A 26,188-nucleotide genomic window follows, 5' to 3' on the forward strand; every position below is an offset into this window, starting at 1 on the left:
TGGCTCCTTGAACCCTGAGCCATGCTCACGGTGGCTCTGTGCAGAATGGACTGGAGCAGGAGCTCTCTAGGTCTGAAGGCTCTGCCTCTGCCTGCCACCAACCTTACAGCAGCAAGGGGAAGCAGAAATCCCAGTCCAGAGTCCACAACAGTGTTGGCTTGTGCCCTCTCCTGATTTTTGCTTAATCTGTAATGTGTACTCCACCCACTGAGGCTGAAGGGAGATGCTTCAGGAATACAGAGCAACAAAGGACTAGATAGGTCCTCTTGGGCCATCAAGTCCAGTGCCCTGGCCATCACCAGAAGAGAGGACCTTAGGGATATGGCAGCATGAGCAGATGCCCATGAGGGAAAGGACTGAGGAGGGAGCATGATCCCAGAAGGCATAATCTGTAGGGATGGGGGAAGTGGATGTGGTGAGTTGCCTGCGTTGGCCATTGGAGCTGCGAGGGTGTGTGTGCCAGGGAGAGGAGCCAGAACATGAGCCCCATGCTTGCTATCACTGTTTCTTGCTAGCACCCTGCTCCCACGCTGCAAAGCTATAGTTTGCGGTGGCTCTGGGGCCGGCGTGCATGCCAGGGTACAGGCCCCCTCAGTTGGCTTCAGGCCAGTTGGCCAAATCTTTGAGGCTTCTGCTGTGCTGTTAAGAAAACAAAACGGTGGCCTGTTCTCTCATCCCCAGTGAGTACATGAGGGCAGCATGTGCCCCCCGCCAGGCGTGGCCTATGATGAACCCAGGGAGATGGTGCCCAAGCCAACCCCCCGCATCTGAGACAGCTAAGAGCAAGCAGACCCCTTCGGTAACTAACCATGGCAGCCACAGAGAAGGCAGCAAAGGCAGCTACTTACAGTGCAGGGGGCGCAGACAGTCAGCAGGGGCAGTAGGGGAGCAAGGTGGACAGGAGAGAGGAGATTCAAGGGAGAGAGAAGGAGACACGGGGTTACTGATGCACAAGGAAAGCTGCTGCACCTCAGCAAATGGAAGCAAACTGGGGATGTAGAAGGAGCCCTCCTCCACCAGCACCTGGCCTGTGACATCCCCCTCCCACACCCAGGCACTTCCCCAGTGACCCTTCACACACCTACCCACAGGCCAGCCCTGACACCTGCGTCTTGAGTATTGGCTCTTGTCCAGTCTGTGATGTCTGCAGGGGACAGTCTGAGTTTGGTCCCTAAATGTTCATGTGAAAGCTCGATTCCCTTTTCAGTTCCATCCATCCAGCTAAATTATGGTAGTGTCCCTACTGCTCAGTGTCTTTTACTGTCCTAGGCCTGCAGCCTCCTGCTGTCCCAGGCCTCCCTGCCCTCTGCTGTCACTGCCCTCCACTTTCTTGGCTTGCAGCCTCCTCACATCTTCACTGTTCCCTTCTCACCCCACTGCTGTGATGCCATCCCTCGCTCCTGACCTCCAGCCTTCCCACCTTGGGCGAGCTCTGAGCCCTAGTGACAAGTCTCCGTCCTTGGGATGACTGTGTGGTGGGGGCTGAATCCTGCTGCCCTAAAGTGAACAGCAGGTGCAGCAGTCCTTGGGACCCTCCACCCACCTTGGGACCTGCCTCTTTGCTGATCTTGATCTCAGCCTTGACCTCAGCTCTAAAGTCCTACTCCTGAGGATGGGAAGCCCCAGCTCTGAGGTCAAAAGCCCCACTAGAAAATGCAGCCATGACCCTCCTAGTGCCTCCAGCCTTTCTTTCTGCTACTTGCTCTTCAGGTCCCTGCCCATAAGGTACTCACACGGTCCAATTCCCTGTTTTCCTGAACTAATCAAATCTCACTCCCAGGCAGGCATAATCTGTAGTAACCCCATCAAAGCCCCTGCAGCTACTGCTTGTTCCCAGCAAGGGGTCAGAAGGAAACATCTGGCCCCTCCTTTCAGCCCTGCTCTCCAGACACCAGGACTACTGAGCCACTGGCAACCACCCCACCACAGTGCCCACACGATACCGTGTCGCTTATAGATGGGAGGTTTCCGGTAGATGTTACTCTCTCCAGCAGCTGGTGGAAGAAGAAGAAAGAGAACAAAAAAGAGAGAGGAAGAGAAAACAGAGAAAGGAGGGTGAGCTCAGTGCAAGATTGCAGGAGGCTGAGGTCGTGAGGCAGGAGAAGCAAATCCCATGTTGCTCATTTGTTGTATTTGGTATTGTTCATGACCATGGATCTTTAAGTAAAACAATGCACTCAAGTTCCAGGGAGCTGGACCAAGTGCCAGGTGGGGTTTTGAGATGGAGAGAAAAGGCCTCAAGCCTGCTTTGGAAGCTACGTGCCTAGATGCTATGGTGATGGGCACTATAGAAAACCCAATGGAAGAGAAGTAGAGTGTGTGCGTGTGCATGTGAGGACATGCAGCAAGCATGCTCGGTGGTAACATGCACTGTTGGGATGGCAGATGCTTCTCCTTGTGTCTCTTGGCATTGGGGCTTCCCAAACTTGTCTGGGAGAAGGGAAGGGGGCACATGTAGACCATGTCTGGTGGTCCCTCCCTGTCTGTCAGCCTCACAGACTGGGCTGTTACTGCTGGGTTTTCAGGAGTGGAACACTGTCTCAGGGGAGATGGAGCTCAGAAGAATCATCCACAAGCCACCAGAGAGCAGAACAAAACCAGCCAAAGCCTCTTTCAGCCAGAAAGAAAAAAGCAAGCCAGGAGAAGGAAGCTGCTTGGAGACTGTGCCTACAGCTACCGCCCCAGAGCTGGGCCTAGCCACCAGCTGGCAGAGCAGGGAGGGGGCCATCCATAAAAGACATCAGCAAGCGGTCCAGAGCTCCAGCACACTACTGTGCTTGAGGGGTAGCAGGATGGGGATGGGGCCAGGCAAGGCTGCTGCAGGGAGCCTGGGATCCCGCATGTGTCTGTACAATTGATAACTGGCATCATCTGCGGCTGTGGGTAAAGCCAGAGAAAGTGGCTGTGGGGCAGCAGCTCTAATCCAGACCCACCATACTTCTACCAGGCCTGTGTGTGTGGCTGACTGCTTTAAAGATAGACATCAAAGTCTGGGGGACCTTGGTCCCAGAGTGTTACCACGAGGGGCTGCCCTGGAGATAAAAGCCAGGTGCCAAGTCAGGAGCTTGTGTTCCAAGCTTAGACCCTACAAACGTTTGGAGCATGGATCCAGCCAATCCCAAAAGTACCGTCAAGGGCTGGGGAGGAGAGAGGAGGAAGAGGAAGGGAAGAGTAGGTCAGAGGCCTCTAAAGCTCATTGTAGTGGGTTGGCTTTACAGGGACTTGAGAAATGGTTCAGCCTGTCATGGTGGCTGCAGTGGGGAGAGGATAGGCATCCCTTCCTCCTACTCCCTGTGTCTGGAGGGGGGATGGGTGCCCGTTTCCTTCCAGCCCCCCAAAGGCTGTGCATAGATGGGGGGAGGGCAGTGGGCCTTACCTGGTGGCCCCCTGGAGTCCCTTGTGGAGGGAAGTAGCCATCGGGCAAGCCCAGAAGACTCTGGGGGAAGGGAGCAGCGGGCCCTAGGGGGAGTATAAAATACATTGTGTGTAAAGAATGAATGTAAAAAAGCCCCTCAGACAAGCTTTGCCTTGTGATCCTCAAGGGAGGAAGGGCAAGAGGGATGGCAGTGGAGGGGGCAGGATCCTTGTAGGGAACTTGGCTTTGTGGAGAGCAGGGGGAGTGAGTGAGTGGGGACTTGCAGGGAAGTGAAGGGAATGCTGCAGGTCTGGTTTATGGATGGCCTCGCCCAGGGGATGTGTCCTATCGCTTACCGGCTCGAGGTAGGTAGTGGCGCTATTCATGCGAGACACACATACAGCACATGCAGGCATGCCACAGACACGGGGCTTCCCACAGGCCGGGGGGCTCCAGAGCCTACCTGGAATGTGGAAATGCTTGGGAGCTTGGTAAGAGGTTGGAGTAGAAGACCTCACATCTAACTGGCTATAGTAGGGGGAGCTGCGCCCACTCTCTGTGCCTGGAAAGTACGGAGCGGAGGAAGCGGCAGTGACCGAGAGAACAGGAGGCAGAAGAAAAGTGGTGTTAAATGCAGCTGTGTTAGAAAGCAGCAAACCGCCAGTGAGCCAATGGCTGTGGTGGAAGTGAAGGTTTTCTATGCACCATCATGAAGGGAGAACTCAGGGAGGCAGAGGCGAATCCACAGGTGCCCACTGTTTATGGGCCTGGCCTGGCCCCATTCCAGGGGAACCAAACCCTGCCTAAGGTCTTTGTCCTTCTTGAGCAAAGGCAGAGTCTTCTGCCCTGCAGCAAAGGCTGTGCAAAGGGCTTATTGAAGGGGCAGGACCCTGCTGAGTGATAAATTGGGAAGCTGTAGGGCTGAGGTTTTGCTAGACTCCCTGGCTTTGGGTTTACCTGCCCATCCCCAGCATTCAGGGGATACTGCCCAACTGCACTCCAGTTCCTCACCCCCAACAAGCTAGGCCCAGGCTGTGTGTGTGTGTGTGCGTGCGTGTGCGTGTGCGTCTTTGCGCATGCATGTATGTGCATGCATGCATGTGTGGGGAGTTCACTTGCAGCCCATGCATTCTGAAACACCCAGCACTGCTCAAGATACGAACAGAGGAAACAATTTTCCTTCCACCCCTCATCTCTGTCATGGAGCTTTCCTCTTGGTTTTTCCATGGAGATAGGGAGAAGCTTTGAACAAGCTCCTTCTTGAAACAAAATGAAGCTCCCTTAGTCTGCCCCTTTGCCTCTCACCAGAGAAGAATTAGCTGACCTGTGCTGTGCATAAGCATCTCAAGGGAAACGAGTCACCCCATGGCCCTAACATCCTGACTTTAACTCATCTCTGTGCACAGTCAAGCTTGCCAGTGGAACCCATACTGCTGGCAAAGGGATGTGCTGAGTTTGTGGAGGCCACAGGGAGAGGCCCATATGTCCTTGTGACTGGTGTTGTGCTGGTCTCTGCCAGGGGCAGAAGGGATGACCTGAATGTAGTGGTGCCTTTGGTGTCCTTACCTGAGCGGTAGTAGTGAAATGGGGACCGTGGGATGGTGGGGGACATGCCCTGGCGGCTGTAGGTAGGGGAGTCAATGTAGCCTGGGCTGGAAGCTCGTCTCTGCCGTATGTCAATACTTTCATAGATGTCCTAGAAGAGCAAAAGAAGAGGTGAATAACAGGCCTGCAGGGTCCTAGGGCTAAAACACAGCAGAAGCAGGACAATGATGGTGTTTAGTGTCTCCTAAAGGGCTGATTGGGTATAGGGGGATGTGCATAGGGACAGAGAGAGAACCAGGTCACTTCACAGTCTTCCTTTTCCTCCAAGGGAATACCTCCTATCCCTTCAGTCATGCATGTACCTGGCAGCAAGGGCACCTCTCATCTCAGCTGGGAGCAAAAAGTCTATGTCATGTCAAGGGCATGTGTCCAAAGACATACGCTCTAACAGACAGAGGATGTGTTGGAATTGCTTGGCTGTGCATCGATTCCCTCTTTCCCAGCAGCACTGCCCCTTCTAAACATGCTAGGTCAAGGCCTGTCTTTGGGAACTGAAAGCTGTGGGGGGTCTGATCCTAGTGCACAGCACGTGTGGGTGGCTGGCAACAGCACTAAGTACAGACATATGGGCTGAGTGGGCGGTGGATAGTGCAAAGCAGCAGATATCCAGCACTTGGAGATACATGCTCAGCTTGTGCCCATGGAAGTCCTGCTCTCCCAGCAGGCTGGGAGCTCAAAAGCAATGGCTCCACTGCATTCTTGTGCCTGCCCGCAGTGGAGCCTCTGGGAACAACCAGATTCCCCTGGCCTCCACGGCTGAACTGTTTGAAGAGCTCCCCATTCAGTCCTCTTATACCATGAAAAAAGGGGTCCTCCTTCTCCTCAAAAAGGCCCCTTCATTTCTGCTAGGGCAGGCTGGACACAGCTCTTTCCAGAGCTCATCAATGTCACTCTGAGACTCAACTGATGGGCCCATCACTGCTTGGTGGAAATGACAACACAGGGCTGTAAGGGACCCTTTGGGTCACTGAGTCCAGTCATCTGTGATCCCAGGCAACAAGGGGATTAATGGCTGTCTATAAAGTTTACAAGAACATCCATTCTGGTTCAGAGGAGAGAGAAGCACAGCTTTGTGCCCAGGGCAGCCACACAGCACCCAGAGCAGCACCAGCTCCAGCTGTGCCTATCAGAGTGGTGTGATCAGCAGTCACTGTGGCAATGGCTGTTCCCAGGGCTTCTGCCCTGTCTCCCCCCCTTCAGTTATGCTACCGCTCTGGCCTGTCCCACACACCACAGCCACAAAGCATGTCCTGTCAACCCGATGGCCCTTAGTACAAATGCACACACATACTCTATGATGTTCCAAAGGACAAGGGCAGGAGAGACAGTGTCTCCACTCTCCTCTAGTCCACCCATGATGCACGGGCAGAGCAGACAGGCCTGTGCAGTTGACATTAAAATTTTTACCTGCACAAAACTACATCCACATAGTTCCAACTAGTTCAAGCAGGCCATATCCAACTCTGCAGTGAGTACATTGACTTCTGGGGACTTACAAGGAAAAGAGCAAGAAGGCATTCAGCCAGCAGCGGTACTGGTTTAAACTCCCACTGTTGGCACTAAGAGTCACCTTGGTCCAGTCAGGCCTCCATTTATAAATCTATTTAAACCCTGTCATCATAGTCCGAGAGGCGCTGGAGCACTGTGTAATTACCTGAGAATACGGAGACAGTGTTCCAAGGGACTGGAGGTGCCAGGAGGCCCAGGAGGGAGAGGAGACAGATCCCAAGGGAGAGAGGACAGGAGGCAGAGAAAGGGAGAGAGATGGGACATGATTAACAGGAGACATGACTGGCCAGGATCACAGAGCAGTTCATTTTCTCCATGTTACAGTCCACTTAGCAGAAACGCAGTCTCATTAAAGCTGTCAGGCACTGAGCAGAGCTTGTAGAAGAGATGGCTCCATTGATGGGAAACAACTAGCAGCCTACCCCACTACCTCAGCCTGGTTCAAAGAGAAGAGGGGAAGCACTGGTCCTGCCTGGTTACTGCTCCAGGGGATATGCCCAGTGGAGGAGACGGATGAAGCAAATGCTTTCTCCCCAGTCACCTGGGAAAGGGGAACAACAAGGGGGAGAGGGAGCCCCCAGATCAAACCCCTCCTGGAGTCCTCTGTGTTCAGAGTACCCTGGGCTGCACACTTGCATCAAGGCTCCAAGTATGATGTTCCATCAAGGAGGGTCCTGTTTCTGTCCACACTGGCACCTAAGGTCAAAGGGGACTTCTCTGGATTCAGTTTCAACCTGAGGTTAAGGCTGATGTTGTAACAGCCACAGGGTGTGCAGTAAGGGGCAACACCCAGAGGGTGAGAAAGGGGAACAGTGGACTGAACCTGAGAAGCTCTATGAGGTCTCAGAGGTACTAACAAGGCTCCTCACAGGTGCTTCCCTGGGAGCTGAGGAAGCATGTGCAGCAAGACACACCTAGGGCAGGAGATGCCAAAACCTCCAGGGCTCTTCATAGCAGGCTGGAGAGGCACGTGACCTAGAGGAGCTTCCCGTGCTACCTTCCAGCTGCAGTCTCCATGATCAGCCCCCAAGCATTGGAGGTCTGGGCCACTGCAGGCCAGCTCTGCCTGCAGCACAATCCCCACACAGCACTTGGCATTCTCTGTTTAGGGGAGGATCATTTCCACTCACATGTGGATCCAGTCCACAGATCCTCACGGGGCGCCAAGCTATAGAATGAAAGTGTCAAGGCAGTGGTCACTGTCTATTATGCTCACAGACTGGCCATTACTGGACAGCAGACAGACAGCCCCCAGCGAGGGGGCAGAGATGCAAGGCAGCTGGGGTCTACCCTTAGTCTCCCAGGTCTTGTGCTTATCCCAGTCAATGGCCTGATTCGCTCTTTGCCTATATCAATGTTATGCCAGACAAATGTCGACACCTTCATTGGGATACACTTTGATTTACCTGTAAGAGAAGAATCAGGCCCGCTACATCTTGGTTCCTTGATCTGAGCCCAGGAGGAGGCAGACTGAACCCTCATGACCTGGCAAGAGCCTCTGAAGCTCTGCTGCGAGGCACAGTCACTGCTCCCCTGTTGGCATTGAGGTCATGGACCACTAAGGGGCCTGGACAAAGCAAGGCTGGACAACTGGCATGTGAGGAACCGTGACTCCACTCTACCTGGGAGATTTCAGGGCATTTATGGGTAGCAGTTACAAAGGCCACTTCCAGAACCAACTCAAAGGGCCCAGTCCTGCCCTCAGTGCCTGCTGATCCTAGTGGGAATTGTGGACACAGGATCAGGACCCTGGTCAAGTCCTCTTTTCTCCCCTCCTTCCCATTTAGCTAAGGCTGAAATTGCCTAGTAGCCCCAGCTTGTACAGGAGGTGAGGCAGGGGCTGCTCCATCCTAGGTGTTGCCTCAGCATCACTCCACAAAGTGCTTCCTAGGGATCCCACAGACATGGCAGGCACCAGGCCCCTCCATCTGCATTCTCCCCATCAGAAGAGGAAGCAGCAGATATTGGCTGTCCTACCCTGTCCCTGGCCATCTTGTTCTCTCTCATTTAGAACTGGGCACCTTGGGGAAAATAACTGCAGGGAAAATAGGTGTCAGCTCCTTAACAGCCAGCTTTTCAGCAGTGCCATTGGTGCATAAGGAGCTCAGCCAGGCACAGAATGACCCTGCTGGAGATCTGCCCATTCCCCATCCTGGGATGGGGCTGGTTATAGGGCTTCCCTTCACTCATTTCATGGCCTGAAATGCCCTGGGATGCAAATGAAGAAATTCCCTGGAGAAGTCATTCCTACAGGGAGCCCTTCCTCTCCACACCCCGTCAGTTGCTAAGTGCTATCTATGCTTATCCTAAATGGCTTCTCCCAGCTCAGCCAGAGCCATAGCTGATCCAGATTGTAATTGTCTGATGCTGTAGCTGATTTCTGGCTTTCCTTCATCTGAGCCACAGTAGCACAGGTTGTCACCAAAGTTGTTCCATCTGGGCCAGTTACCAGATGACAGATCCTCATCAGAGATATCCAAGGTGAAATCCTTCTGTTTTCACCAGGTATAAATCTGAAGTGACCCCATTAAAATCAGCAGTTATTTCAGATTTAGATCTGCTGAACCACATTTATCTGTGTCCCCCACCACCTCAGTCCTTGCTAGACTCTGAGGCCCTCTTTGGGCATGCGGAGACTCAGTACCTCCCCATAGCTATATCTCTCCAGCGTCTCATCCGATGTGTATCTGTGATAGGGCTCGTAGGAAATGAGGTCAGGACGCTGCACCTCGTAGATGGCTTTAATCTTGGGAAGAGCTGCCAGGTCTTTGTAATTAAGGATCTCATTATCCACTTTAGCCTGAGGAAAGGGAGAGATGGAGACAGAGACAGAGAGAAAGATAAGGAGAAAGGGAGGAAGAAGGGGGAGGCTGGAATACACAGTGTGAGGCTAACAGACCAAAAAGAACCAGTGTGCAACCACAGCGAAGGGGGAAGGTCAGGAGATGTCTTCACAAGAAGCCATAAGTTCTCCCAGGAGAGAAGAGGCACCAGTAGGAAAGGGGCTGGAAGGGTAATGGTGGTGAACAGCCGTGAAATACTCTTGTCTTCAGAGGTCCTGCTGAGGCTAGGAGCTCCCCATAGCCCAAAGACTGGCCTGACCTCATGGGTGCTCCTTGCACTGCAGGCTGGAACTGGGAACTCTGCTCCCAGTTCTGAAAAGACATCTAATCTGCCCTCACCAGGGCATGCATAATGCCACTCCCCCAGCACACCAGAGACTCGAGGAGGGGGGCATAGTCACCATGCTCTTTCTCCACCAGCAGACCTGTACTTACGCAGATGACTCTGTTGGGGGAACCAATACTGGAACCAGGGGGTGAGATGGAGGTTTCTGACGTTCTTCTGTGCTGTGTGAACATGAAGGAACGAAGTAGATCAGAGGTCAAGTGATCTGTGGCCTTCACTCATACCACGAAGACAGGAGAGGGCAAAGAGACAAGGCCATTCTTGAGGCAAGGAGTCAATGGAGTCAATTTTGCCCAACATCTGATGACAGGACACTAAGAGGGCACTCCCAAGTCTCTGTGAGCATGCATGTGCACACGCGCGCACACACACACACACGTACACACACACACACACCGGAACTATACTTTGCAGTCATATCCTGGAATGCGACTGTGAAGCTGTCACTGACAGTGCGGGGAACTGCGGGACTGTTCTGGCTGATTTCCTGTGTCTGGAAAGGTAGGAGGGCAGACAGCTTTGATGGACCATCTGGTGACTGCACCCCGGGCCTGGAGCATTTCTGCATTGTGTGTTTACTGTTTAAAAAGTGGGAACCAATAAACAAGATACTAAACTCAAATGAAAACCTGCCAAAGCACTGAGCCTGGCTGGGCTTTCTGCTGGGAGGATTTCAGTCTTCTCAACAGTGCCTCCTGAAGACAGTTATGGAGCAACCACTGGCCTCCAAATGGAGGCCTGTCAATGATTTCCTGTGGGCAGAAGGATGGTGGCTGCAACATGGAGTCTCTGAAGGAAGACAGGGCATCCTGCAGGTTATGACTGGGTTGTAGAGTGCCCTTGCCATGGGAAGCAGGAGGCTGAGAGTGTGCTGACACTTGGACCAGACTCTTGTGGTAAGTTTGGTGCAAAGAGTGGCTCTTGATTTGCATGCCACCCTCGCAACTCATCTCCAGACATGTGCTAGACCCCCCAGGGCAGTGTCAGGGGTATTTGTCTGTGACCCTGCACTGTACCCCGCTGCCCCCTCACCTCTCACAGATACCCCTTCATGCACTGTTAATGTTCCAACTTACCTTCAGTTTCTTCTCTGCTCTTGCTGCCTGTTTACAGATGGGGTGCCACACTTCAGAGCCTGAAACCCAGCACAGCACAGGGTCAGCAGTTTCTAGCTCTCCAGGGGACAGCCCTAACTATCACTAGCAGCTGGAGCCAGACTTACCCCCATCACTCCCTTCAGTCCTGACCAGCAGCCTTGCCCTGAACCTCCACACATCTCAGTTTTGCCCTAAACTGCCCTGCTGTTCTAGCCCTGGGCCCCTCCTAGTGCTGATCTGCTGTGCTAGTTCTTGGGAGCATTGAGTTGCATGTCATGCATTGTTTAGCCTGTAAGCTGTGGGGGGCAAGGCCTGTGTCTCATGCAGTGCCAGGCACACTGTCAGCACCCAACAATGAATGATGGTGAGAATGGGCCTTTGAGGCCAGCGTGGGACCAGCAAATTCCTCTGGCCTGCGACGTAAATGCGGCTTATACCCAGGCACCATCCAGACCTTGCACTGGGGCTTCCCAGAAGGGACTGCCTTTTGAATAAGAATTTTGTCTGCTGCATCACAGGCAGCTCTCCAATCCCAGTACCCAGTATGTCACCATGCCTGCTCCCTGCACTAGGTGGGAGTGCCAGCCATGCTGCAGTCTGCTCTTCCCAGAGTAATAGAGACTCTTGAACTCATGCCTTGGCTTGTGTGGCTGAAAGCTCACCCATAACATAAACCCATGCCCACCCACTCTGGAACTGAGCAGCAGAGCATCAACTGGGAATGCAGCTTGGGAACATCCCCCTTGCAGCTCCTCTGATGCTCACCTCCCAGTCCGGGAATAAACTGTGAACTGTCAAAGCCAGAAAACCAGCCCCTGTCCTTCCCTGCCCTCCCTCCACCCACCTTTGGGTGGCACCTGGTGGGCCCAGTGCCCTGCAGTGACGCTGGGCTGTCACAGGCCACATGCTGGGAGAGACAGCCAGGTGCACAGCCCTTAGATCACGCCTCTGCCTCCCCCACCAAAGTGACAGGGCCTCTGCCAGGACCACGCCAGCTGACAGTTCAGTGTGACACTAATGGCACAGCCCCGCCCCAGTGCTAAGCGCACAGAGGAGTCTGTCAGTCCCCAGCAGAGGGCTCCTGCCATGAATCCTGCGGTGCGAGGGCGGGAGGCACCCAGCCCTGCAATTACCCCTGCAAATCCACATCGGTAATTAATGACTCAGGGCAACAGGCAACTGCAGGTTAGCAAAGAGAAAACAAACCCTCCCTCTGAGCTCGAAATAGCCCCACAGGCAGCTCTAGGCAGGGCTGAGATCCTTCAAAGGCCTGTTCATTTGTTTCTTTCTAACCCAGATACCCATAATGAAAGCCTCAGTCTCTTCAGGGCTACACTCAGTACAACCAGGAAAGAGAGGGAGGTTAGTTTTCTGGTTAAGGAACTAGAGTGGGGCCTGAGACATCAGGGTTCAACCCCGTCACAGACCCACTAAGACAGATGGGGCACATCCTGGGTGTCGATTGTCCACATTTGCTTCTGAAGTTGGGAACCCAAATCTGGCGGTTACTTTTGAGACCATTAGGCTTATTCACTCTGTACTTCAGCTTACCTTTCTATGAAATGCGGCTTTTTTGTTCCTGACTTGCCCTCACAGGCTCATTCTATGAAATGCTTTGCATTGCTGGATGCCACAGACATTCCTGGACAGACACGATGTGGTTCTTCAGCCATAGGTGGGAATTCCTGGTATGTATGTCTACTGCACCCTGGCAGCACTCATGAGGTTCACATGCAGTGTGTGAGGGCATTGCTGAAAATGACTTTGAGTAAGGAAGAAGTTGGCCAAGAGGAATAACATTTCCTCTAGTAAAATGTCTCTAAGAGGTCCTTACTGTTCTCACAGCTTTTGCTGGCTTACTGAACTGGAAGTGGAGGAGAGTGGTGATGAGCACGGGCTCTGCCTGGGCCTGGATAGGCTGCTCCTTCCTCACCAGGAGCAACATTTTGTCTAAAGAGATAACCGCCAAGTGTCACTGGGAGACTGCTTGTGTGCCTGGAGATAGCAGCACCTCTGGACTGCTGGACTTCAGGCATAGTGAGGAGGGAGCAATAGCCTATAACTGAGCAGTCTGTGGGGTGAAGAGGTCTAATCTCCAGGGAAGAAATCCAGGCAGGAGATTCTCTGACATATTATGAACACAAACAACCTGCATGATCCACACCTGAGCTACCCATTAGCTGGGCCTGGGCCTAGTGGTATAGCCACAGCATAGGGCACTTCCTATGTTACCACAGGCATTGCAGTTTCCTCCACTCATGGAGTGAGGAGACTTCCCTGCCTCCCTGCACTGCATATTTAAACCACAGCTTCAGTGACCATCTGCCAGGGGAGCAGCAGATTGCCACATGGAGACAGTGTTCATGGCCAGCATGTCCATACCTGTGAGATACATCTCCTCCCCTTCTGTGAACATCTGGTGGCAGCGGACACATCTGGCACAGGTTGGGTGGTAATGTTTCCCTCCTGCCTGCAACAAGCAGAGAAATCAGGCATCTAAATGGGCAGAAATTGCTGAGCTGCTTTTTCTGCTGTTGTCCTGGGTCTGAGCTGCCCAGTATCCTTCACACTTCTCACAGGAAAGAAGGAAATGGCAAAGTAGAGCAAAGGGCCTTGACAAGTGACCACACAAGTTGACCTAGCCCCAGGGATGTTTGGGAACTATCATCCTCCTAACCATGATGCATGAAGGGAACCAGAGCCCCAGGTCCCATTTCCTCCAATCAACCCATTCATAAGGTACTCGGGTAGTGTGCACCATTGCCAAACCAGTCTGCAGCCTTCCGCACTCGCTTGGCATTGTAGGAAGTGACCATCCACAAAACAGGACTGCAGAAAATCAGGGCCAGCAAGCTCAAATCCGACTAACTAGCCACTCCAGACTTCAAATCTTGACTTTGGCAAGTGTAGTGAGTAACTGGTAATGACTTATTGTTCAGCTACTGCATGTAGGAAGGGATCCAGGGGCTTCCTTGAGGGGTCAGAGATTTCATGTGGGGATTGGTGGAGCTTCCTAAGCACTGCAGCCATCTTTCCCAGTGTGTCTCAACATAGCACTCCTTTGGTGCTGCAGGGATGTTTTGTGTGTCCAACTTCCCAAAGTATCTTCCTTGTATCTGTCACCTGTCCAGCCCCAAGGGGGCTGCACTAAGGGGTCACAGCTATGACCTATCAAACGAAAGCCACAGGCTCCTATTTTGCAAACCAACCCTGGGATTTTGACTACCTTCTGAAAGCAAGCAGGCATCTCACAGTACAGAGGGAACCCAAGGCTTCACTTCACAGCCCCCCCTACCACAGGAAAGCCAAGGTGATTCCCACTTGATTATTTCTCCCCTGCCCTCATTTCTCAAGACTCTTCCACCAGAGAAACTTTCCTGCCCCCTTCTGTGCCGACCGTGCCCAAACTTCAGCTGCAGCAACCTGCTATTTCCCTAGTGGCACACTGCTGGGCTGTTCCCCTTGCCCTTTGACAAAGATAATAGGTTTAATTGGTAGCTTGTTTCCACTCAATGTGTCTGTTAGAATTTCAATTACAGGCTCGTTTTCTGGGCGCTGGAGCTCACAGGCCGCAGTTGGCTCCAGGCAGCACTGAAACCCGGTCTGTGCTGTACAGTGCGTAACCCCTGAGGGACATTTTATGATAATAATATAAGAGGGTGAAGGATTATTTAAAGCTGTTAAGGGAATGAAGGATGGGGAGGAGTCTGCAATTTTCTAGGGGCACAGTTAACTTGGATACAGTATCAGTCTGAACCTGGGAGAGTCCAGGGGAAAAGGGAATCATTTGCTACAAGGGGGGATCAAGAAGAGGACTAGTGAGATTATGAATGGGGAACTACTAATCACACGCAGAGCTTTTCATGGCACCGGCTTAGGCTATGGCCTCCTGAGGGGAGAAGCAACGCTTGAGGCATAAGCCTAGAACACGTCATACCCGGGCAGCTGCAGGCTGTGCACTGACAGGCAGGCATCTGAGAGCGTGAGAAAATTGCCCGTGATTCATCTGGGGTAAATTTGTTACTGTTTGGGGTGGGGATACATCACTTCAGCATCATGTGCTTGCATCTTTTTTAGCCTGTGGCAAAACAAGCTGTCCTGATGTAACCCATTTGTGTGCCCACGGCCCTACCTGGGAATGCGTTCCCACTCAATGGCTCCTAGTTGCTCTGCAAGAAATCAGAGGGTGATACAGCACTGCTTGGCTGGCCTCTGTTGGCTGTCCCTGCATGACAGACTCACCCGTGTGCCACATAGACCAACCTCCCCTCAGCAGGGGAAGATCAGTAAGTGTTGGCAAGAGCCATGTACGGGAAGCGCACTCTGCTTCTGTTCGCACCGCCTGCAATCCATGGAGCTCAGTGGGTGCGAATGCACATGGGGCATCCATTTCTTATCTATATCACGTTCACTCCCAAAGGAAAAGACAGGTAGAAAAGCCACTTGTAGGACTCACTGGGGAGGACGATCCCACACTCACAAAGCAAAAGAACTAACAGCTTGCTCTAGTTTTCATCTAAGTTTGTGAGACTTTCCATTGACTTCAGTGGGAATTGGTTCAATCCCTAAGAAAACAAGGATAATGTATGCCCCTGATGAGATTCCACCACAAGGATTTTGTGGTCAGTATATCACATTTAAGCATATTGCAAATTGGAAACAATCTCTTCAGTTGTTCCCAGATTATACACGCTCTCAGCCTGTCCCACTTCTGAAACCACAAATCTACCCCTTTGGATCTGCCTACAGCTTGAGCTGTATTTCCCATTGTCCCTAAAGACAGCTCAATTTACTCCAGGCACTTCGCAGGGGATGATGGGAGGTTGGGAGGTGGGCATAATTCATCTGTGCAGATGCAAGAAATACAGTCAAAGAAGGCCAAGGTACTCACCATCTAAACACTGGTCATACCATGCTGACCACACCTTTGGCTGCTGCAGTGATATTCCACCATGCCCCCTCCATGACAACAGGTCACAATGATGGAGCTTTAGATAGTGATCACAACCCAGGGTGTAAATAAATCATTTGAGACATCAGCAACCATAGCAACTCCCTCAATATTTCCTAATGACAATTTTCAACCTGGGATTGGACCTCAAAGTGCTAATCCCTGTAGCCCATGGAGTTTGCCCAGGGAGTTCGACTGCAGAAGGATCAGGCTGTAACTATCTACAGGTAGACGGGTATGACATCAGCTGATAATAGGCCATCCTTTGATGATGACCCTGTGGTGGTGTCAAAAGAGCTGGCATCACAGAGGAAATGAGGCAGCTAATCCCATTGAATGGAGCTGAATTTTTACAGGCTTTGAAAACATTAGGGGATCAAATGCCTGTCATTTCAGGTGTTTCCATCTGTAGATGCCTGAAGTCATCTAAAATTACAGACACCCTTTGAAAATTATGACCTAATCTCTTCTTTGTCAAGGCCAGGGAAGGTCACAAAGGAGATGAGTTTGGAGTTCTGATCTTCTCAGGTAATAGATGATTTCTATAGCTCAAAACCTTCCACATTCTGGCTCACTGGCTACTACTATACAGGAGAAATGTAGGACTGCTATGACAGAGTGACACATTTAAGGACAGATGCATGCTGGAAGAGCTGGGGCAGGGTGGGCTAGAAGAGGACATGCCCTGGTCAAACTGGGTTAGACCCCAAGATGGGAACGGAAAAGGAGAATGCAGTTTGGGATTGAGACAGCTGTGCTGTGTGGGATCACAGGACTGACAAAGGCTGGAAACCTGCAGGTCATTTGTCTGGGAGTACCTACACTGCACCCCACAATACAAACCATCTCCACTGAAATACTGCCCTCAGAAAAAAGAACCCTCCTTTCCTCTTCAAGGAGAGGAAATTACACTTCAGAACCAGATGCAAGCATTGTTTGCTTGTTATTGATTAAAATTACAGCCCCCATAAAAGCCTGAGAGATGCTGTGAGTGAAGAGACCTGTTCATTATTACCCGAGGTCCCTTAAAGACTCATTAATCATTCAAGGCTGACTGCACAACTCCTAGTCATTTGGAAACCCAAAGGCTCATGGGATAGCATAAGAAAGCTCATTAAGACCTAAAATTATTTAAAGGAGACTTCTGTTTCAAACCTTGTCAGAGAAGACAGCAAAAGCTGAATGCTTCACAGGGAGGAATTCAGTATAGGCTCTTGAGTGTCCACCTTAACCTAGTGTGATTGCCACTGCCTAGCCAGATGGCCAGGTCGAGTCTCTTCCGAAGAGACACGGGATCGCTGGGGGGCTGGGGTCAGATTCCACAGCATGACTGAGCTGGTTCCCTGGGATAGGCCAATAATGCCATAGGGTACATGGCACCTTCCTCCCTTTGCTGCCTTCACTGCACAGTTCATCAAGCTCCATTTCAATACCTGGAAGAAGGTCACATGCAAAGTCTACCCGGACATGCTCAAAGGCCAAGTGATTTATGTCCAGCCCATTTGCTTACTGGCACAGGGAGGTTCCCTTGCCTAGACTCAGTGTCACCACTGAGATCTGAGCTAGTGAGACATATGGCTGACACTCAGAGACCTGCATGACATTACAGGATTCGTTTTCACATCTTGCTGTGGGGCACAAAAGGATGCTGTGGGGATGCTGAGGCATAGACTTGTGGTAGAGGTGGATGTGAAAGGTGGCACTGGTTACTAATAGATGACATGGTGTAATGGAACAAATGTAGCCATTAAAGAGGGAGTAGAGAGGAACTGCAGCATGGAATACAACCCCTGGGATGGGCGTTAAGAAGATGGAAGTTAAGGCAGCCTCTGGTTCTCTGAGGAATCTGGGTAACAGGCTCCAGAGATGATGGATTCCCCTCCTTGCAAGACAGTGAACTAGGTAATGTATGGTCCTATGCTGGCTACAACCTTTCCCTCCAGCTCAGTCCTGGTGAGAGGAAGGTACCCAGGAATGAGTCGACCAGCCTACAGTCCTCTCAGCTCCATTTCCCATTCAGACACCAGGACCCAGAAACATTACAAGAATAGTTTAAAATTGGCCATGGTGTCTGAACACCACTCCAGAATTACCTAAAGATCCCAATGTTTTTCTTCTCGGGTAGGGGTTTTTCTCTTTGCCTTCTGTGCCCTTCGGTTGCTTTTGGGTTATACTTCCTGGGTTTCTTCTGAAAGTTCAAAGGCTAGAAACCTGCTTTTGTTAAATCACTGGAAATCAAGATTATCCCAGAATCCCATGACTCTAGAAATGGGGGCATAAGGAAAAACACCAGAAAGTGCAAGGCTGCCAACACCAGAACTGTACACAAGACACTCCCTCCCACTTGGGGATTTAGTAGGCTGACCATGCAGGCAGCATCCGATGGTCATACCTATCACAAGGGAATACTAACCACGGTCCTGCTGGGAACTGCTGTCATCTCAAAGCGCTCGAATTGTGGCAGGCCACAATTGGTACCTGAATGAGGAAATCCAGCTGTAGATGGACAGGGGCTTGTCCAAAGCTACCAAACAGGAGGGTGGATTTGGCAGTCCAGCCCCAGCCCTAGTCACTGTGTGTTTGTCTCATCCCAGCTAGTCCTTGATTTGCCTTCTGCACTAGCGGTGCAACCTGAAGAATGGTAGGAGATCGTTAACCACTGTACCACTGCCCGGTGTGTTCTAGCGCAGGTCGGCCTGAGGCATCCAAACAACTGAAATCCCCTTCCATGATCAGTGCTGTCCTGTTCATGCCAGGCAGGTGGGACTCAAACGCCTTCCTGGAGATGCCTCCCCCTCCTTTCCTGCTTTGCACAGCCGGCTTGCTAGGGTGACAGAAGGAATGGGAGCACAGAAAAAGGAGCCACTGGGATCTTTCTGTGGTTGAGTGGTACTTGCACCAAATCCCCATGGAAGTGGGGGAGGGATCTGTCAAAGGATCAAACCCAGACTTCAGCACAATTTGGCCTACTGAATCCCTGTTAGAAGAACCACGTAGCACTGCTCAGATACCTTGGGCTCTCTCACATCATTTACATGCACTGCTGCTGCACCTCTAGCTTTTCCCTGACTCCCTGACTCCCCCGGGTGCCTGCAGCCGGCTCATTCCACCCTCCCAAGAGGGTGGCTAGCAGGATGCTTGGCTCAGGCCCTGGTATTGCTCCTTGCAGACTGAGCACCACAGCTTCTTTCCTCTACTAGCACATGACCAGCAGCCGTGTTGGATTTGTTGCCACGGCAACAGACAGGGTGGGTGGGCAGGCTCTGGAGCACTTTAGGTGAATGTATTGGGGGAAAGCATCTGAGAAATGTGCCAGTGTCATAGTGTCACCAGGAGGGCAGGTGCTGTAATTGATGGTTACGATGGTTACAATACACCACTGCAGCTGAGTTGCATCCGTGTGGTACCTGGGAGAGGAGATGTTCCCTAATTAATGCCAGCAAGGAACCTAGTTTGCAGAGACTGGGGAAGGTGGATTCCCTTGAGGATAGCACTGAATTCTAGCCCAGGTTCAGGGCAACGCGCTTTGCAGACAAATACTATGCTGCTTCTGTCCATCTGTTCATCCAACTACCCGTCCATCTATCTGCAGAGCTCAGACAGTACAGGAATGGCTATGATGCTATTGAAGAACCCGCACAGCTCCAGAGCAGCTGTAACACCCCCTGCCTGCACATGCCTGAAGACAACAGCCGTCTGGAAGGAAAAAAACAGGGGAACTTTCCCAGTCCTGTCACTTGGGCTAACACAGTAACTCTCTCAGCTCTGAGTAGCAAGCTCCTACCTGCTAGATGTGCACATGATCAAGCATGCTGAAACCTCTGGACCCAGTAGCAGTGCCAGGTTACCCACCCAGCCTCTTATCACCTCAGCCACTTATACTGCCTTCCTGGCGATGCTTCTGCTTCTGGTCCCATGACAGCCAGGGGAAGGAAGGGACTCCAATTCCAGATGACAGTGCTTCTCTTCCCAACCACTTCCTGTTCAGTCTGTCTTTTTAGCACTTTGGATGCTAAGTTCAGGCATATCTAGAGCCCTGTTTTATACGTAAGGAAACTGCAGGAAGAAAAAGCCCATTACCACCCCACCGCTGCAGTGACTTTCATAGATTTCATAGACATTTGGGCTGGAAGGGACCCCAGAGGATCATCAAGTCCAGCCTCCTGCCCCAGGGGCAGGAAGTCAGCAGGGATCATAGGATCCCAGAAAGATAAGCATCCAAATGGATTTTAAAGGTGTTCAAAGCGGGTGCTTGAACCGCCTCAGGTGGCAGTCTGTTCAAGCACCCACTTTGAATGCCTTCAAAACACATTTGGACGCTTATCTTGCCGAGGACTAGGATCCAAGAGCTCAGTGCCCCAGGGCACTGCAATGGACCTAATCACATAGCATGTCTGTCATTTGTGTCACCCACACCTGTGACTGGTGGACCTAAAGATTGCACAGGGTGGGATTTAGGGAAAAGCCAATGAAAGTGGGCCAGGCCAGAGCTTCAGCCTAAGCCAGGGCTCCCTGGGGTGGTCTTGACAGCAAGTGATTGGCTTGCTCTTTGGTGGGTGAGATTCACTCACCCTGTTCCTCAGTCACTTGAAGGAAGTGAGCAGCCCCCTAGCTGCCTTGACTCACCTCTAGGACCCTGCCGCTGATGTACCGGTCGCAAGTCTCGCACTTAATGCCAAACTGGGCATGGTAGTCAGATTCGCAGTACGGAATGCCATCCCTGTGGGGAGGAGGGAGACAGAGCCCATGAGAGGGAGAAAAGTAGAAAGGAAGGAAATAACCAAGACACAAAGCAAGGTAGCCAAGACACACACCCTCCCCAGCCTGTGCATGCTACTGGCTTTCCAATGCATTTCTGCTGAGATGCTGCCCTCATTAGACTGACTAGCCCACTGAGATGTTTGCAAAGCGGTTCCCTTGCTGAAAGAGAGGGAATGAGTGACCCATGGCAGGTGGGTGGCAAGCCAAGAGCGCATCTTCTCCATTGCTCACTCAGCTTTTCCACCCCCCATCCCCATTCCCCAACTTTTCCCTTAGGGTGTTCTCATGCTCTTCCAGACCCTTCCCGCCAAGGCCCTGTCCTCCAATCTTCCTCCTTTAGGCTCTTCTTGCCTGGTTGGCTCATTTTCTTCAGGCTCCTCAGCATTGCTCACTCTGCACAGGGGCAGGGCAAGGACTCCATGACAGGCTTCAACTTCATGCCTCAGTGCTCCCCCACTCTGCTCCAGCAGCAAGGGAGCAGCTCAGAGAGAAGGGCACATTTTCCTGAAAGGCAAGTGCCCGATTCCTCCACCTCAGGAGCCAGGCCAGGGCCCTACCCACAGGAGGGGACTCATGGATTCATTGCTCACAGACTCCCTGTCTGAGGGCCCCATACTGACTTGCTGTCTCCAACTTGTCATAACTACAAAGCTCACAGCCAGGTTTTGGGCTGCTGGCCCTTGATCAGCTTCAGAGCAAGGGGCAGAGCAGGCTGGGCCAGGCCAGGCCCTGGGGACAGCTGAAGCCCACGTACTGGGGCAGAAGGAGTGAACTGAGGACACAAGAGAGTTGTTCTTGTCTGCTAATGTGGCTGAATCTGCCTGTAGTGCCCTAGGGGGACTGTGGAAGCCTGACGGCAGGCGGGAGTGTTCATGAGCCAAGGCCTGAGTCAGAAACCCTGCAGCCAGCTGGCATGCCAAGAAAAAAACCCTTTCCCTGCCACTTGCTCTGGGCCTCAGAATTAGATATACAGTTGGTGGTCCACACCAAACAAGCCCGTGGCTGTCAGAGCTCCAGCATTACAGCCGTGTGCCCAGTACCACAACTCCTGAGGGCAGAGGTCCAGCTCTCCTGGTGCAACACAGCCCACACAAGCTATGGGAATCCTTCCCATATGTGGCAATTCCAGGGTGCCTATACACGTACATCGAGGCTGCTCCATCTTGCTGTAATTACAGTGCATCAGAGCAGACTCGATTAATCGTGGTAATTACCACGCTCCAGCAGACTCCAGAGTCTTGGGTATCAGTGTCCCCATGCTGAAAAAGAGTGGTGGAGGCACTTTAACTAAAGCTCTTTGAATGAGCTTTAGCTAAAGAGCCCCCAGCACCATTTTTCAGCAGGGGGACACTGACATGCATGATGCTCCAGATGCTTTAATTAGAGCAGCTGTGGAGACACTCTAATTAAAGCACCCCACCCCCTTGCCTCCTGAAGCCCAAAGCACATGTATAGACAACCCCAAAGCCTAGGACACCTGCCTGGCTGGGTCTGACATTTCATCCAGAAGGAGCATCTATGACACGTATTCACCAGTCAGCAGTGGTTCCTCCAGCGGGGAGCAAGTGGGGGGAGTGCTGTCACAATCTGCTTCACAGGCATGGCTAGATCCTCCTCAAGTCTCCCGAGAGATGCATCTAGCATGCCCTGCCTGCATCCCTCCAGCCAGCTGTGGTACAGAAATAGGTGACCAGCTGGTTCCTTCCCAGAATCCACCTCTGGAACAGGGGCTTCTGCATCAGATCTGTGCCTGTGGTATCCACCCATTGGCCTTCGTGCACCAGGCAACACAGCCCACAAGTCCCAAGTCCTACAGCAATAGTCTTTGCCCTTCCCAGCCTTGCTCTGCCTCACTCCCTTCCCAGCAAGTGGCTGTGATTTTGGGAGGAACAAGGGGTAGAGGGGCACAGTGCTCACTTGCTGATGTACTCTCCGGTCAGAATGATCCCGCAGGTTTGGCACTTGAAGCAGCTGACGTGCCACTGCTTCTCCAGGGCCAGGAGTGATTGACCTTGCTTGATCTCCTCTTTGCAGCCCGCACAGTCTGGAGAGACAACGGACAGGAGAGAGCATGAAACCACCACAGCTTCCAAGGCAAGGGCTCAGCAACCTGAAGGACCTGGAAAACTCAGGAGAAAATCCCAAGGGTTAGCAAACTTCATGGTCTCCCAGGGAGGCCCCACTGCCACTTCCTTCTGCCTACGGTAAGACCTAGGACACTGTGCTCTAAGAATTAAAAACTCCACCCGCACTGGGGCAAATAGTGGGGCAGTGTCTCGACTTGCCTAAAATTTCAGGGAAGTGTACACGGGATTCCTAGTCTGTCACTTTGGCAGGGGGCTGTGCTCTCTTTTGAGCACCCCAGCCAGTCCTTAGAAGCCCCATAGCCCCTAGGTAGCAAACAAATCAAAGAAGCCAACACAAAGCCCTTGTGCCCTGTCCCAGGCCCTCTAGAGGGGCACTCTGGCTTTTGGCTCCCTGCACAGCACCTGGGCTTGTCTTTTAGCAGGTAGCTGCAGGCACTGCTTGCTTCCTCCTCTCAGACTATCCTTTCACAGGCTTCTCTCTCAGCCTAATGGGACAATACCTCATTATTAGAAGGCCCACAGCTGAATGCCTTTCACAGGACTGACTGCCCCTTCTTAGGGGGACAGACAACCCAGTTACAGGGAGGTAAAGAAAAGTCCCATGGGCACGAGAGAATCAAAGACACATGACATACCCACCCCTCCAGACACTGTGTACAGGATAACATGGAGATGTGCACACACTCCACGATCTCTCTCTCTCTCACACACACACACACACACACACACACACCCCTTCAAACAATTCCATGCGCGTGCAAGAAGGGAGGCCTCAGCTGAGTTATCCATTTACCCCAACACATTCTGCATTTTCCTTCCAGTGGGAATGTGATTCATCAGCATATTCCCTAATTAGTCCCTGTGTTTTGCCATCCACAGCCTGAGCTGAGGTAGAGCTGGGCTTCTCCTCCTTGGAGAGCAGGGTGGCTGGGCCAGGAATGCAGGGTGCAGACCACATGTGGGCACAATGCATGGGGACTATGCCATGAACCTACAGCACAGAGCAGCAGATGCCCAAGCCTGGCCCAAGACAGAGGGGTCACTGGGTGAATGTTCAAGAAGGGGTATCACAGACATCTTGAACCTGTTACCAGCACCAGTTCAGCACCACCAGTAGGAAACCCAGTGCTGAGCAGGGTTTACCCACTGGGTCATGACCTGTAAGCAGGGGGCCCAGAGGTTAAAATGACAGCAGTTTTTGACCCATGTCTAAGTCCCCACACATGGCTCCCACTAGGAGTGGGGGTTAGTGCGAAACACCTGGCAGCACCAGACTCCCTTCCTTTCCTGCTTTCCCTGGCTCCCACGGAGGCTGGCAGCAGGAAGTACATGGGTCTGAGAGCCCTGACCTTGACTCCTCTCCGCTGTTCTCTCTCCCCCCCAACAGCCCACCAGGGATAATCTAGGTTTTTCAGGGCAGCTGTCACAGGGGACAAAGGATTCCTTTGTAACCCCTTCGCTGCCATTCTCCAAAGGGATTTCAGTCCTGTCCCTTGCACTGAATGCCAGGCAGTAGCTCATGGCAGCACTGAGGGTGTGCTCCATTCGGCTCACCTCAGGGCTTCACGGCTGCACTTCACCCCCCATGTCTCCAGTCTCCTGCTACTGTTGAAAGGGTAATTGGACCTAGTACACAAAGTGGCAGCAAAGCAGATTAGTTAAGCCCTGCTAGGTAGGACTTGATCCCTGCTGAGCTCTGGCATCTCCCCCCATACATTTGGTGACCGCTGCTCACCTGCTTTCCAGGGAACTGAGGGAGCCTCTCAGCAGCAGCCAGTGGCCTTGCTTTTGGGGTATCTTTGCCCTTGAGCTACTGAGCCAACTACTTCCACAGTGTTTCCCTCACTTCTGCCAGGGGTCTGTGGCCCTGCAGCCTGGGTGATGACCATGGCTTGGGACCAGAGCAAGGGCAGATGTCACCCTGGCCCAGGCACATCCTGGATACTGTCTGCAGCTGGCTATGAATAATTCATGGTGCCCACAGGTAACCTCAGCTCCACAGCCTGGAGAAAGCGTCTCTGGGAGTGGATTCCAGAGGAGGATGTGGTCACCTGACTAGGACGGGATGGAGAAATCAGAGGGAGGGGGAAGAGTTAAACACTCATGGATTCCCTTTCCTTTCTCATGGCCAAGAGCGGGCTAAAGGACACCAGGGAACAGCGACTCAGTGCTCTGCACTCCCCTGCTCTGGCTCTGATACACCTGGCCTGGCTGCTTCCAGTGCTAGCCTCTGCTGCCTGTCATGTCTGAATCCAGCAGGCATGTCCCAGCTGAAGCGTGGCTTTTGCTGGCCTCTCCTGCCTGTGCCAAAGAGAGTGTAGTATAGTGGGATACCACCATTAGAGCTATGTGTCAGGGTCACATATTTAGATCAGTGGTCCCGCTAGACTAGCACATGCTCTGTGACAACAGCCAATGCCAGACACCTCAGGAAAACCCCTGAGATGCACCATTATTGGAAAACCTGCCTGGAGGGAATCTTTCTTCATAAACCCATTAGCTAGTAGCTGACTAGCTGACTCCTTCCCTGAAGCAGGAGAATTTTGTTTTAAAATCCTAACCCATGCAACTCAGGCCTCTCCACTGACAGTACCAGGGTAGTGAAGTAGAGACAACAGCAAACACCTGACAGAGAAGGGGGAGGTTTAGCAGAAGGGGCTGGTTCTATTAAAGTTACAAGATTCAAACAATAAATGGGATTTTGCCTTCCCCTGCTCTTCCATCTGAGAGGTCACTGAACCTTGCTGAGTGATGTTTGTGATATGGATCAGACCCATGCTGGGAAAGCCCATAGTTCAGGGCCCCAGGCCATGACCAGAGGCATCAGGTGTGGAAGCAAAAATGGCAAGTGCTGGCCCCCTTCACATGATGATAACAGGTAGCCAAAGCTTTGGACTCTGCCTGTTCCTACTAAATCAATACTAGGACTTTCATGTGATTACCACAAAGTTTTGGGCACACATCCAGTAGCATGACCAGAGTTTGACTACTGGGTCATCAGCCCCAGGTACCAATTTGAGCGGGCACAAGAAAAGCAGTCTAGAGCACAGCAACTGCTATTTCCTTGCTGAATTCTGACTGGAGAAAGAAAAAAACCTGATGAAAGCATCATTTTCCAGAGAAGGTTCTTCTAAGCAGACAAATCCACCCCCTTTGGTGTGGTCTCCTACTGCTGTCCATTGCAAATGTGCTTGCAGGCTCTGGCACTAATGCCATTAGGACTTCTTTCACTACCTTTCCTGGCTCTTCCTAGCATGGCCAGCCTGGCATCTGACTGGCACAGCCATGATGTGCCAGCCCTTCTTTTGAACACCTGCTGAACAGCAGAGTATTTGGAGTGGGTCTGTCTCACTGCCATGGTCCAAGTCACGATGGGTTTATCCTGGTCTCAGCTGTGACCCTTTCTGGTGCTGCAGAGCAGGAAGAGTTACCACTGAGATGGCGTGTGCCCTGACCACTCAGCAGCTGGGTCCTGCTGACACGACAGGCGCTTGGTCACCAAGGTATGGCATGGTTCCCAATTCCTTCAGCCTTCTGCATGAGAGTTATGCTGCCACAGTTCTCCCCAAAGACTTGGATCGCAACAGACACTGTTCAGGTGGGCGCCAGCAAAGCACAGGCTGGTTATTAACTC

At 52.1% G+C, this 26,188-nt stretch overlaps 1 protein-coding gene across 10 annotated transcripts in view; it reads right to left on the reverse strand.

Annotated features, from left to right (window-relative positions):
- ABLIM3 (actin binding LIM protein family member 3) overlaps window positions 1-26,188 on the reverse strand; it is a 103,881-nt gene that overhangs the window by 11,563 nt on the left and 66,130 nt on the right. For 4 of the 10 annotated variants that reach the window (XM_019534926.1, XM_019534927.1, XM_019534925.1 and 1 more), the window contains 10 exons: window positions 22,385-22,511; window positions 20,333-20,426; window positions 13,138-13,225; window positions 10,735-10,793; window positions 9,748-9,819; window positions 9,114-9,269; window positions 6,615-6,644; window positions 4,922-5,051; window positions 3,819-3,917; window positions 1,944-1,994 (listed from right to left, as the gene is read on the reverse strand). In XM_019534926.1, the coding sequence (XP_019390471.1) occupies window positions 1,944-1,994; window positions 3,819-3,917; window positions 4,922-5,051; window positions 6,615-6,644; window positions 9,114-9,269; window positions 9,748-9,819; window positions 10,735-10,793; window positions 13,138-13,225; window positions 20,333-20,426; window positions 22,385-22,511 (906 nt within the window). The remainder of the gene's footprint in view (window positions 1-1,943; window positions 1,995-3,818; window positions 3,918-4,921; window positions 5,052-6,614; window positions 6,645-9,113; window positions 9,270-9,747; window positions 9,820-10,734; window positions 10,794-13,137; window positions 13,226-20,332; window positions 20,427-22,384; window positions 22,512-26,188) is intronic. The other 6 variants (XM_019534929.1, XM_019534928.1, XM_019534931.1 and 3 more) reach the window with 5 other exon arrangements.

This window comes from Crocodylus porosus, unplaced genomic scaffold, assembly GCF_001723895.1.
Source record: "Crocodylus porosus isolate Cpor-Errol unplaced genomic scaffold, CroPor_comp1, whole genome shotgun sequence".
Taxonomy (NCBI): domain Eukaryota; kingdom Metazoa; phylum Chordata; order Crocodylia; family Crocodylidae; genus Crocodylus; species Crocodylus porosus.